Source organism: Rousettus aegyptiacus, unplaced genomic scaffold (genome assembly GCF_014176215.1).
Source record: "Rousettus aegyptiacus isolate mRouAeg1 unplaced genomic scaffold, mRouAeg1.p scaffold_m13_p_3, whole genome shotgun sequence".
Lineage (NCBI taxonomy): Eukaryota > Metazoa > Chordata > Mammalia > Chiroptera > Pteropodidae > Rousettus > Rousettus aegyptiacus.
Genome location: NW_023416306.1, coordinates 93,806,079 through 93,820,118, shown reverse-complemented (window position 1 = coordinate 93,820,118; position 14,040 = coordinate 93,806,079). Strand labels below are relative to the sequence as shown.

Here is a 14,040-nt window from a genome sequence, read left to right as displayed (position 1 = left end):
AGTGGATAAGGAAAGGGAAATTGGGAATAACTATGACAACTAAGAGTTTTCCCACAAGTTATAAATGGAGCAAATACAATTTTACATTTGAATCTTTTATATCTTCATAAAGCTGATTTCTAAAGGTCAGCTTAATAGTCCAAGTTTTTTACCATAATTTAAACATTCTCTCATTATTGGCTATCTAACATTTCTGGTGTTAATCTGATATAGAAAAGGCTACCATAAATACCGTAATATACAGAACTTTCCTTTCATTGGTCAGAAGTTCCCAAGGGTAGGGTTGCAATTCATAAGAGTCTTATTATGAGTTAATATTGTATTTGAAAACCTGATGAGTGAAATTTTAAAAATTGGGAACTTTGGTTTCTCATCTGACACTTCTGGCTTAAGAAGTTAAGGGCTGGTGCAGCAACTCTATGATAAATGTCCTAGGCTGCACCCAGGTTTCTTTCTCGTCAATTTAAGTGTGTAGCTTTCATCTTTTTAGTCATGATATGATTGCTTTGTCTCTTGCATCTCATCAACATTTCAGGAAGGATGAAAAGGCACCACCCCTTGTTATCTATATCAGGGGAACAGCAATTCAGGAAACCCTCAACTTACATATCATTTGCCAAAGTTATGACATTTTTTTATAAAGAAAGCTGGAAATAGTAATTTTTTTAGCTGCACACATTGCCATGGCTAACAATGGGGTTGTTAGAGGGGAGAGTAGCTACTGGGTGGACAGCCAGCAGTGTCTACTATATAGAGTTTAGATTTCTAGCCTGTACTACAACTGCTGCTAAAACCTCACATATTTTGTTGATTTGATGCTGAGGGCAGGGCAGATTTAATATCGGTAATGTGTCAATTATTGTTTTAATTTACATTGCTTCCATAACTAGTGGATGAACATGTAGTTACGCACACTACTTACACAAAATTCATGAGGACTGGAAAGCATAAAAAACAATTTTCCATGTGAAGATGATAAATTATTTTAATGCAGTTACATCTCTATTTTCTAGTAAGCTGGAAGAACTCTAATAATTATCAGAGAACTCATTTTTATAATGACTGAAGTTGGCATAAGAATATTTTTCATGAATGTAGAGACAAGTAAAAGACATTTTAAGCCACTAATATAATAAGGTGTTGAGACTACCAGTATAGCCATAGGGTTTAACAAGGCATTCACAATTAAAAGTATCTTATGATTTTAATGAGAAATTTAAGAGAAAAAGTTTCCCAACTCTTAACACAGATAGAAAAAGTCTATTGAGAAATTACACATTTTAAATCTAGAATGTAAAGGTAGTTTTGAAAGTAATAGCTACCAAATGGTAGTTTAATCGGGTCTGTGGGGCAGTGACAGATTGCACCCATACTTTTTTTTTCACATAAAAGAACTTTTAGTCAGGAGAATATTATACATTTACTAAATTGTGACAGTACTTTTATTAAAATTGTACTCATTTCTATTAATTTTTCAGAATTATTTCATCTGTGTCTCAGGAGAATAAACCGATTAGAGGCTGAATTACATTAAAATTGATTCAGGTCACTGGTTCTACCATCTGGGAACAGAGAAAAATGTTTTAGAAATTAAAGAAAGGTCAAGTTGACCTGTGTCCATATCATAATTATATTGTGCCACACATGTTACCAACTCCCACCAACTTCCTAAACATTTCTAAACATTGCCCCAGAATGATTTATTTGAGCTGTTTCTTGAAAACACACTACTCTGAATAAATACTAGGTTACCTTTTTTTCAGAACCTATTAACATGCTATTAATATGCATTAAAAATCTACAAAGAGGATGAATTTTCAAAATGTATTTGATCATAGCACTCATTTTTCAAAGAACTCTTTGAAAAACTGATAGATTCTGTCTAGTGTCTTTTTAACTCTTATGACCCCAAATTTGTGCCAATCCATTTACACAATCTAATACCTCAATTCAGTCTGAGAGCTCCATTACTATAATAAAAGTAAAATACAGATTAGTTTAAATGTGAATTCAGTGACTCCAGGGCCCAAGAAAATAAGGTATTATTTTCTAAAAGAAGGCCATCCTACAGCTGTGTTCTAGAGAGACTTGGAAACAATTCACCAGGTAACCTTGGCTCTAGGATCTTGCTTTCCCTTAGTCACTGCATGTTGGGTTCTGCTATAGACTGAATATTTGTGTCACCCCACAAAATGCATGTGTTCAAATCCTAACCTTGAAGGTGATAGTATAGGGAGGCAGCACCTTTGGGAAGTGACTAGCCATGGGGGCAAGTCTTTTAGAATGGGATTAGTGCTCTTATTAGAGACCCCAGAGATTTAGTTAGTCCCCTCAAAAGCAAGTGAGGGCACAGTTAAAAAACATCCCTCTGAACTAGAAAGTAGACCCTCACCAGACACCAAATCTACCCTCCTATCATGAGGAAGACTCAATAAGGAAATAAAGAAAGAAGTTAGAAACTTCACTAGTACTTCCAGGCAAATGGAGAAAAGCTGAAACTGTAACAGGAGTAAATATAAAAATTCCTTCCTAAAATACTTTATTTTCTTTGGCCCTGGAGTCACTAAATTCACATATAAACTAATCTATATTTCACTTTTATTAATGGAGCTCTCAAATACAGAATTCTATTAAAGTGAAGTTTAAGTTTTCAAGCAATTTAGGTAGTCAGATATGACATGTCACATATACAATGTAAAAATGAAATCCGATATGGGCATAAAAATTCTTACACATAAGCAATAAAATAAAGTCTAATGTGTGCTGTTTGCTTTTTTAAATAACAATTTCATAAAATCAAATGTGTTTATTCCTACGTAAATGATTCTGATTGGTGCATATTTTTTATTATGCTAATTTATCAAACCCTGAATTTTGCTTCTCCATCTGTGGTTAAATATCCATTACTCTAAGCAAATAAAAATGTTTAAAATAAGGGTCCTACATCTTGGTGTTTATTTGAAATCAGGTTTTCTTCATTCTGAATAGTTTAATTACAGTGTATGTTATTGTAGAATGTCTCCATACGCTTCAACTTGATCTATGTTAAATTGTTTAAATACAATCTTATTCCTGCTTAAGAGTGCATCTTTTAATACATAAGTTAGCAAATAGCTTATATTAACACAAATGTCCAACAATGTAATTAAATCATTGCTGCTTGAAATACTTTATACATGAATAATTTAACTCTTTACACAGTTGAAGCCTTGTATTTCAGTATGTTCTACAGCTTCTGTATCATCACCTGAAATTTACCTAAAAAAAGAAAACATGAAGAATCATTTTGATTTTAGGTATAAAGAAAATAAGCCTAAGTAAACATCATTGTCTCCTCTATTTAGGAATTAGTTTCAGTCAAGAAACTTGCTGTCAAACAACTTTTCACAATATTCGATAAAACAATTCCATTTTTATTAGATGATTACCTGACTGGTGAATTGTTTTTCTTTGTTATTCCTACCTTTGGGTATTTCACTGTTAATTATCATTGTGAATAGAAAGGCAATACAGTGAAGTTCAAGTTAATTTTATTCTTGGTTCGTAGCTCTGGTGAAAAGATCTTTCATAAAGAGTATAATGATAAAAGAATAGTTAGCATTATCTAGCTTTATTTAATAGATATAGTCTAGAAAACTAGAAAAAAAATTTTCAATGCTATAGGATAATTTGCTATCTTAAAAGAATACTGCAGAAAATTTTCCTTTAAAAGTTAAGAATTAGTGCTTGATTTGTCTTTTAAATTTGGATTTCTTTAGCACTTTTTCTTAAATCATTATCTATTATGAATTCAAAAATCACTGAATATTAATATAAACATGCTACATATTACTATATTAAATGTTAAATTGGTCAAAATAAAATTAAATAGTTTTAGCATTTTAAATTTGCTCTTAAGTTAACAAAACCAAAACACAAACAAACACAGGACCTGAAAAATAATCACTAAAAACATTTGTAAGAAATGTGAATTCAACTTACAGGCAGGCATTGAAGACACTTCAGCTGTTACAATACTTTTTATCCCCAGGTTTGATAAGCCACCTCTGATTAGGCCACATGTAAATGCTAAATACTAAAAGGAACAACAACAAAAAAATGTAAAAAATATTAAGGATTTACTAAGAGTAAATGGATAAACATGGCGTTTAGTTAAGCTTTACCATTATTAAGTTACTACTTTTTGAAAGAAGGGTTGTGGAAGAATTTTTCAATCTACTGAAAATTCTGATTGACGATTTCCTAGTTCCTTGGCAACTAAAACAACAATACCTGACTTAAGCTCTACCAATTGTGTGCCCCAGTCCAGGACTCTGAATCTAGAGTGAGTGACAAAATCAATCTGGAAACAGGTTAGAATTCATTTTAGAGGCAGCAAAGGTGGCTTGAGTCTAATGTTTGCTGTCTGAAGTATTCTCACTAGACCCTTCCTGTGGAGTGATTGTGCTGTTTTTCAGTTGCTTTAACCTGTGATTCTTGTCTGTTTCCTGAGCTTTCCCCATCGATTCTGTAAGCGAATATTATTCCACTCAGAGTTTGATTTCTGCTTCCTACAACCACAAATCTTGATTTAAGACATAGCCTGCCACAAACCCTGTGCCATATAGAAACCAGGAAAAGGAGAGGGACTGAGCTACAGCAGAGAAAGCAAGAACAAGAAAGGGAACTAGAAAACCAATAGTCGAAAGAATTTTTGATTATCTACATTTTCGTATTATATTATATTCAACAATATATCTATAAATACAGAATTATTATTTTATAATTAATATATATAAATAGGTACTGATGAGCAATTAAATCTAGAGTCATGAGATTTTGAGCTGGAAAAGACCTCAGATATTTTTTATAATATAGGGATTATTATGACCAATTTTACTAATGAGGAAACTAAGGTCTAGAGGGCTTATGTAACTTACCCAATGTCACGAACCTGTAAATTGTTTAGCTTAGTTTAAATCTAGATTTAGTTGGTCCCAAGTCCATGTTCTTTACACTATACCTACACTGCCTTAGTGATGGACACATTTATACGGAAAAATAGCAACTTACACTACCCCATATATTTTAATCCCTTGAAAGGAACCCTTACATTAAAACTTGTCATCTTTCTTTAATACATCTGTCTACTTATTGATTTCTACATGAGATTGAAAAAACAAAAACTACACAAAGCCCAGAAACACAGATATACTCAACACAAAATATGTATTCTTAGAAAGTGTTAACTATGTTTAAAACCATTTTTTTAATCTATTAAAGGAGATTGTAAATATTAACTGAGGTCAATAATTTTGCACAGCTAATATGAGTTTTAAAAGGTTGAGTATCTTTTCTAATATTTTTATGCTATATTCAAAAATCTACTATTAGTCTACTTTGCACTGTCATTTAGTTAGTGTTTCTTTAATTGGTCACTATAAGCCCACTATGCCACATTTTAATATGTTATTTTAATATGATGAACATCTGTCTCCTATTTCATAAAAAAGTGTTTAAACAAAAATGAACAACTGTAAAACCTATTTTAAATTCAAAAGTCTGTTGTGATTGGTACTATACTTTTCCCTATGGTTCTACTCTTTTCATAATAAAAAACCCTTATCTTCTATTCCATTAAATACCTTAGATGCATGTTCTAAATATTGTTTTCCTGAAGACATTTGAGTAAGCAGACGAAATTTGTTGTCCTGAAGTACATAGATGCCCTGTTTCAAAAAGATTTAAAAAATCCAAAGTTAATGTATTCTTCAGTCCTTAAAAATCACTTCTCTACAAAACAATTTTGAGGTTTTTTTAATTATTAAAACTCTCTTTTCCATTGGTCAAATTTCTTTACATGAAAGAGTTTTGCAATGTTTAAGCTGAAGAGCTGTTCAGCATTTTAAGACACTGATATTTACTGAATGCTTTTAGAAACTAAATATACGAAGATGCATAAGACATAGTCCCTATGCTTAACTCATCTTAACTCACTGTCTAGTATGCAAAGGAATTATAAACACTTGTCCAGTTATATATTATTAACTCATATCTAGAATGTCAATAATCAGTTACTTCTTCCCATTAGCATTTCAAGTACTTTCAAACTATGGTTGGTATTGTTATATGAAAAAAAATAAGTTCTATTGGTAGCTACTAGATACGTTCTTTTAATTTTTTACACTTAATCAAAAGACCAAATCCACTTTATTTCCTTGAGCATTATAAAATAAATCTATTTAAATGTATACTTTTCTATGCAATCTATTAATTTTTATATTAAAAAAATATTTTGAGAACAGAAAATAACAGCAACTGAATAATGCAAGAGTTATTTAAAAGTTAAATATGGTCTACAAATTAGACTTCAGAAATTACTCTAAAGATATAAATGAAATATATTTGTGGTTCTGCATATTAATACCACTAAGTAACAACTAAAGAACCAAGTCCTAAAACTTTTGTCATTCTGATATTTGCTACTTTTTAAAACTTAAAATAACTTATTTAATTGGGGGAAAGAAACAGCCATCATTACTGAGAATTGTCTCTTTATCTTTATTCACTATAACCTACTAGAGAAAAAAAGTAATGACTTATTAATAACATGTAAGAGAAGCATTTCAAAGTTGACTAGAATTTTGTTTTAAATAGGTAAATCACTAAAATAGGACATTCATATTAAGTTAAAGGACTTAGAAAATAGGCCTTAATTTATCTAAATACCTGATGATTTGTCCTTAGATTGTCGATTTGTTTCTTGAATACTGTAGTCCAGAAATCTTTACAAATGAACTTCATGATGTCTAACTCATCTTTGAACCTTGCAGTATCTTTTGTAAACCTAAAAAGATCAACTAGGAGTAATACAGTATTTTTCTTCCAAAGAAAGTATTAGGGGTAAATTATTAACTAATTTCCAAATGCCAGAACAGCACTGAATATTTGACAGTCAAAGTGATAAATATCAAACAAACTAGATCCCATCTCAATAGATTCATATTCTGTTATAGAATTATGGGGCTAAAATTGATCTAACGGTAGAATCTAATTATTATACCTAAAAATTTTAGGTACAATTAATCCTAGTATATAAAAGAAAAAGCAAAAAGCTGAGGATTATGTACTGTTATACCAAACAAAGTTCAACTATTCAAATAGTAAGAAAAGAATACTTAATAGAATTGTTCTATAAAATTGTTCTATAAATTGGAAGATTATTGCATGCATAAACATAGACTCTAAGGCATTTCCATTCCTATGCATGTAAACAAAATCAAAATTTAGGTTATAGACCTATGGACCTTAAGTAGGTAATGCAACAAGATTTTAGGTAGTTGTTTCAGCACACCAAAGTTTTCGGGGAAAAAAAGTATAAAACATAAAATATATTTTTTCTTCAAATATTAAAACATAAAATTTGAATAACTTAAAATAGCATCGGACCTAAAAAGAAATTTCAATCTGTGAATTAAAAAGGAGAAGACATAAAATTTGAGAATTAAAATTAAAGTATCAAGTTTTATACAATCTTTTGAAATAGATCACCTTTGTTCATAACCTACCTGGAAGAAAATTTTCAAATCCATACTGCTCACCTTTCTATCAATCCTTGTCCCACTCGAAACCCCATGTTTTCCAGCTTAGTAATACAGCGTCCATTTTCCTGTTTTAAAAAATAATAGCTTTGAATACTTTTAGAATGACAGAATATTGGTATTAAAAATTGTCTTAAAATGTTGGCTAAAAATACTAATGTAAATATATATTTTTTCACTGAAACATTGTAAGAAAAAGTGAATTATAGGTCATACTTGAATTTTCTTAGTAATAATCATTTTCATAAGGCAATAAAATAAACAGGGAACTGTTGCTTACGATTACTTTTCATAAATGCCAAAGCCTCTAATTACTCTCCTCCCCCTCTTTTTTTACATTTTCAACAATTCCTCTTTTCTCCTCAGTTGTAAAAGTTAGTAACACTTTTGACGTTTCTCCTGTCAGTCATTCCCTTTGTGCTGTCACTAAGTTCTATTGTTCTTGTTTCAAAATGTCTCTTAGAGTCATTCAGGCTTTCTAGTCCTCCCTGTGTCTAAGTTGATGATCTCACCATCCTGTGCCTGGAATCATGTGATTGCTTTGCTCTTCCTTTGACCATTTCATCCAGTCTTTAGGCTTTAAATACCACCCCTATGGTAAAGACTCCTAAAATCTTCTGGATGACCTACAAAGCCCTATACAATCCAGACCGCTGTACCTCCTGAACCTCAATCATCTACTTTTCTTCAGTCACTCCACTCCAGCTGCACTGGTCTCCTCGCTGTCTTCAAAAACGCCAGATGCACTCTTATCTCAGGGCTCTTGCGTAGGTAGCTCTTCCTCCAGATATTCACAAGACCAACTCCCTTGCTTTAAGTCTTCACTCACATGCCACCATCTCAAATGAGGCCCACTTTAACCATCTTCATGAAAACTGCAGCATCATTCCCCTTCAGCAACTCTCCTAGTGATTTTCAAAGTGTGTCCCAAGACCAGCAACATTGGCATCACATGGGAACCTCTAAAAATGGTGAATTCTGTAATCCCATGCCCAATTTACAGAATCAGAAACCGTGGATGTGGAATCAGTAATCTGTGTTTTAAGAAGCCCTCTAAAAGTGATTGTGATAACTTTATATATATATTTTAATGACAATGCAGTTTATTTACCCAATATGGTATTTGCTTCCAATTATTTGCAAATTTAAGTGGTTTTACAAATTCACAAGTGATGAAGGATGGAGAACCACTGTATCAGGAAAAGATCTGACAAGTGAGGCAATGATGGATGCTACATGTGTTCTACATGATGTCACACCAAACCCAACTAAATCTGCTTGTGGAGCAGTTAAGTGTCAAGTTGAGTTATTTTTCTCTCCCAGAAGTTACTGGTGGAGTTCTGTTAATGTTGCTTTTAAAAATACTTCAGGAAATGAAGTTTTCATCTGATCCTTCTTAACTTCTGCTTATCTTGCTTCATATCTATAATATCTAGAATGTGTATTTGAAGATAGAACTTTAAATACATCCTCACATGAGAATAGTCTTTAACATACATTCAACTTGTTCAATGGGCTCACAGTTCTTCACAAATTGAAAAATTTTAATAGATGAGCGTGAAGGGCTTATCAAGTGAGGAAAATAATGGAAGCACAGGCTCACATCACCATATTTCTAAGAAAATACTATATTTTTAAATGACTCATATTTGGAATAATCTTTTTGATTTTTATTTAGAAACATGGACTGTAGGTTCATTTTATCAGAGATTTGATTCCTGGATGTACCAGTTAAATAAGTTTGACCTTAAGCAACTGAATTAAAACCATGTTTTCACTTACATAAAATGAATTCCTATGAGAACTAATATATATGAAGCATTTTAAATGCAGTCCAGGATCCACTGAGTATCAGCATTGGATTATCACTATTGGAACTCTTTGATGTTATTATTGGATTAAATATATTTTTATTAACTTTAATTTATCCTTTACCCATTAATTTTCTCCCTGGAACCACAGAAAGTAAATATAACACTTTTACATATGGCAGTCCTTGAAAGTCTTAGATTGTACAACCATGATCCAAATATCTTTATTTCTCAGTGACAAATCTTGTACCTTTAGAAATTTTTATGACATGATTTTCCTTGCATTTGATCCTCCTGGACACCATTTCATAGATATTTATTACTAACATTTCCTTTTCCATATGAAACCTTCGGCTAGGTATTTCAGATATGCTTTCATTGAAGATGTAAAGATAATTCGCTTTTAATATTTTTAAGCCTGAATTAAAAATTATAGTTGATGACCTCTGAAATTATATTGGACTCTTTCTCTTGTCATCTTTTCCTTTCACAATTACTTTTTCCTTCCCTTTACTTCATCAACTATTTTTGTCATAGGTGTGGCAGAACAAGGTAGGCATCTAAGTTGGAGATGGGGGAAGCAGTGTCCTTGAGGATGTGTCAGGGCAGTGGTATAGACTTTCTAAAAAACAAATCATGTTCTTCTCAACTGGACCTTTTGGCAACTCCCTTCTTCAAAAGTCCAAACTTATTAGCACAGCATTATGTGCCTCTTCTTAAACAATCCCTGGCTAGTTAACCAGATTTACTAACAGCCACTTATACACAAACATCCTCCTTCCACTACTGTGAAATTTCTGAAGCAATTCCAGAGGGCCATTCTTTCCTCTGCCTCCATGCCTTCGCACATGCTGCTTCTAAAACTGTACATCCTTTAAAAGGAGCTCAAGCATCACATCCCCCCGGAAATCTCCCGTGATACTCCTTTGGCTCTTATGCTGTCATAACACTCTGCACATACATCTATTACTGTACATATCACTACCCTTGATTTTTCTCCACACTCATTCCCAAACATGCTCAGATGGAATGAGTACTTGTAAATCACGATGCTGTTTGTAGAGCAATTTGCTTTGTAGAATCGCCCAGGAACATAATAAATAGCAGGCAATAATGCTTATGTATGTAGACATTCTCAAATCTTAACCATGATCACATGAGCTTTTGGAATTAAGCCTTAGTAAGCACCTTCTGATGTTACTACTTACTATTCACATCAGCATTTGAGTGCTCATTAGCAAGCACTAAATTCGTAAGAAAAATTAAACTTGAAAATATTTTATCCATTAATTTTTCTTAAAAAATCTATCCTCCATAAATTGGTAAATACTAAATTATTCAGTTTTTAGAAATTTAATTTTCCTCTTCAAGCGTAGCTTGAAAATCATTGATTTAGAGAATGAGAACATTGGTTCTTACCTTTATGTTATTTCAAAATTTATGACTTTATGTCAAAAAGATATACAAAAAACATTTCTGGATGACAGGATTTTGTGTCTTTCTTTCACATTTTTTACTATGAAAAATCTGAAGCATACGCAAAATATTGACACTAACACAATGAACCCTCTGGATTCTAATCACTTTTATTTATATGCACTTGACATTTTCCCCCTATAATTAACAATTGCAATAGGAAAAGAAAGTTATTTTTCATTTAAATAATTCAAAACTTATGGATTTCCTTTCTCTTGTATAACTAGCACACCTCTTAAAATGATTAATCATGATTATAACAGCTCTATTTTATTTTTTGTTAATCCATGGGAAAAAGAGATTTTTTAAAAGGTGATGTTCCTGGGCAAGAGCTGAAAGAGGGCTAGAAAGTAGAGAAAATTAAGAGAACTGATGGTACACGTTGGGAGTGGAGGAAGCAGGCATTTTATGATAAAGAGTAAAAGGGGTGTGTTGCTAATTATTCTTTGAGGACAAGGCAGGCTAGCTTTGCACAAATGGCAATTGTTTCCTACTTAGCAAAGATGCTAAACATTAATAACTATTGGTTGCTGGTGATGATAAAGCCAAAACTTTATAACTTGGGGGAAAAATCTCTATTACAGATGGGTCTGAATAAAAATAGATTTTGCTTCATTTCCAATACTCTTCCTGATGTCTTCCTAATGACATTTCCAAATGCATCATGCCTGTCTGCTATAGACTGAATGTTGTTAACCCTCAGTGTTATGGTATTAGGTGGTGGGGCCCTTGGAAAGTGATTCTGTCATGAGGATGGAGCCCTCAATAATGAGATTAGTGCCCTTAAAAAAAGAGACACCAGAGAGCTACATAGCCTTCTGTCATGTGAGGACAAACACAAAATATACCCATTTATGAACCAGAAGCAGACCATCACAAGACACTGAATCTGCTAGCATCCTGATTTTTCAAAACTGTGAAAAATAAATCCCTCTTGTTTATAAGCCACTCAGTCTGTGGTATTTTGTTATAGCAGCCAGAATGGACTAAGACACTATCCTTCTTGTAGCTTACAAACTAGTAGTACCTTTTCCTGAACGTCCTACAGGCATCTCAAAATTCCAACTTGTCCACAAATAATTCATTATTCTCACCTCTTCTCTGTTATTCCTCTCCATCGAACCCAGCAGCTTAAGCTAAAATCCTGGGGATAATTTTCAACTCTCACTTCTGTACCTAACCAAGTCCTAGAGATTCTACCTCCTATCTCTCAAACCTGTTAGCTCCTCTTCTCTCTATTCCTGTCTTAATTCAGATGTTCATCATCTCCTGCCTGGACTCTTGCAATAACAGACCTTTTCACTACAAGAATCTTCCCTCTCCAAACCAAACCCTCTTTCTAAAATGCAAATGGGCCATGTTATTTCCCTTAAAAATTCTTAAAATCCTCCACTAAGAATGTCCAAATCATACAAGGCTCATTCTAGTTTTAGCTCTCAATTCTTCTTGCTCTCCACCCATTCAATCAGTGAAAGCTTAAGCATATTTAAATACATCACACTCTTTCATACCTCTGTGTCTTTACCTTGCCTAGGATGCTTTTCCTTCCCCCACTGTCCACTCCTCTTTATCAACAGCATTATAGAATGGCCTTCTGACTTGAACATGACTTTGGAATATCTTTTATAAAATCTGTTACAACTCCTTGATTCTATACCTAATTACAACCCAATATCTTAATTACTCATTGAATTCCAATCATTCAACGACTGAGGCTGGAGTTTATCTTATTAATCTAGTACAGTGTCAGGTCTACTATACACACTGAATAATAAATGAATGAGGACTCTCACATCTTAGGAGTAATTTCCAAGAGTTTGGGGTCATCGTTTCCCCCATTACTACATCCCGGGCACCTAGAACTAGCTCTGACATTTAATGAGCACTAAATAAATTTTTTAAATTCATCTGTTTCCTACTTATAGTAACGCCTGCAAACTTTCCTTTCCTTTGGCTTCAATTCTCATTAGGCTTCCGTCTTCGAGTTTCGTGGCGTGGTTGAGGGTTAGGGATAAGGAGGGAGGGACAGGATTCTCAGGCTGGGTCAGGTCTGTGCAGTGGACAGCTCAGCAGGGCTGGAAGTACGGGGTGCCCAAATCAGCTCTGCAGTTAACCCTGCCGTAAATCATGGTAGAGACAACACTAAAAGTAAGAAAATCTGCGGCCTACCGGACACAGGTACGGTAATGGACAAAAAAAGTACCAAATATTTGAAGATATGAGAAAGAAAAGACCGAAGACAGCTGACAGGTTGGAGGACTTAGGATACCTGCCGGCAGAACAGCTGCCTACGCCACGGAAGGCGTTGGGTGGCAGAGGAACAGGGTTTGAAGGAAAGAACTGAAGGAAAACAATGTCACCCAAAAAGAACTTCAAGCGCGTGTCGCAGCACTCACCACCTCCCCCTGCTCCGCGGACTTGTAAACTCCAGACACCATCTCGTTATGGAGAAGCAAAAACAACGCCTCGTCCGCCATTTCCTGCTTATTCTTCCAAACTCTGGTTTTCGGCTCCTATTTGAGCCTGGCTCGGGAGTCCCGGCTAGCGCCCGAGCGATTTGGACTGCGCCGCTGCTCCTTCAAACCGCTGCCTGTCCTTCGTTGCTAAGAGACCGAGTAAGTCACTCGGCTTCCAGAAGACACTAGTACTGGAGTGAGCCCAACACCGGAGTGAGCCCACTCCAGGGCCACCAAGCCCTCGGGCAGCACAGGAGCGTCTGACAGCTGTGGGAACCAAACAGAACCTGCCGAGACCCGATCCAGCCCCTGGGATGCGGCGGGGTTGGGGGTGGGGGGCGATAAAAGCAACTTCCGGTCGCCTCTACCCCGGCATTCGCCAGCTCTATGGTCACTCCCCGACCCCGCCCCGCCCTAGGGTGAACAGCTGGCTTTTCGAGCTATGCTGGGGACTGGAGCGGTCGGGGGAGGGGGCGGGTTGTCAAAATAAGATAAAAGGAGCTCCTGCTGCCAACTTTGTGTTAATTACCTAAGAGTCAGATGAAGTGACAAGAATGTGTACGCACGTCATCAAAAGCTTCCATTTCCCGCCATATGTTCCTCAACATGAAAAGCTGTAAAAAGAGTGAAGCTATAAATTTTAGGTATAGTAAGAACTTACCCCATTCCATATTAGATTAAGCCTACATATGCAAAAAGATTTAAAGCCATTTTGGC

General features: G+C 34.4%; 1 protein-coding gene across 1 annotated transcript; it reads right to left on the bottom strand.

The window, feature by feature from the left end:
* Positions 1-965: 965 nt before the first annotated feature.
* Positions 966-13,665, bottom strand: TRAPPC6B (trafficking protein particle complex 6B). Its single transcript, XM_016138587.2, has 6 exons — positions 13,264-13,665; positions 7,581-7,648; positions 6,709-6,826; positions 5,625-5,708; positions 3,982-4,075; positions 966-3,258 (listed from the first exon to the last, which is right to left on the bottom strand). The coding sequence occupies exons 1-6, from the start codon at positions 13,342-13,344 to the stop codon at positions 3,227-3,229; spliced, it is 477 nt and encodes a 158-aa protein (XP_015994073.1). The 5' UTR covers positions 13,345-13,665; the 3' UTR covers positions 966-3,226.
* Between the last annotated feature and the right edge of the window lie 375 nt (positions 13,666-14,040).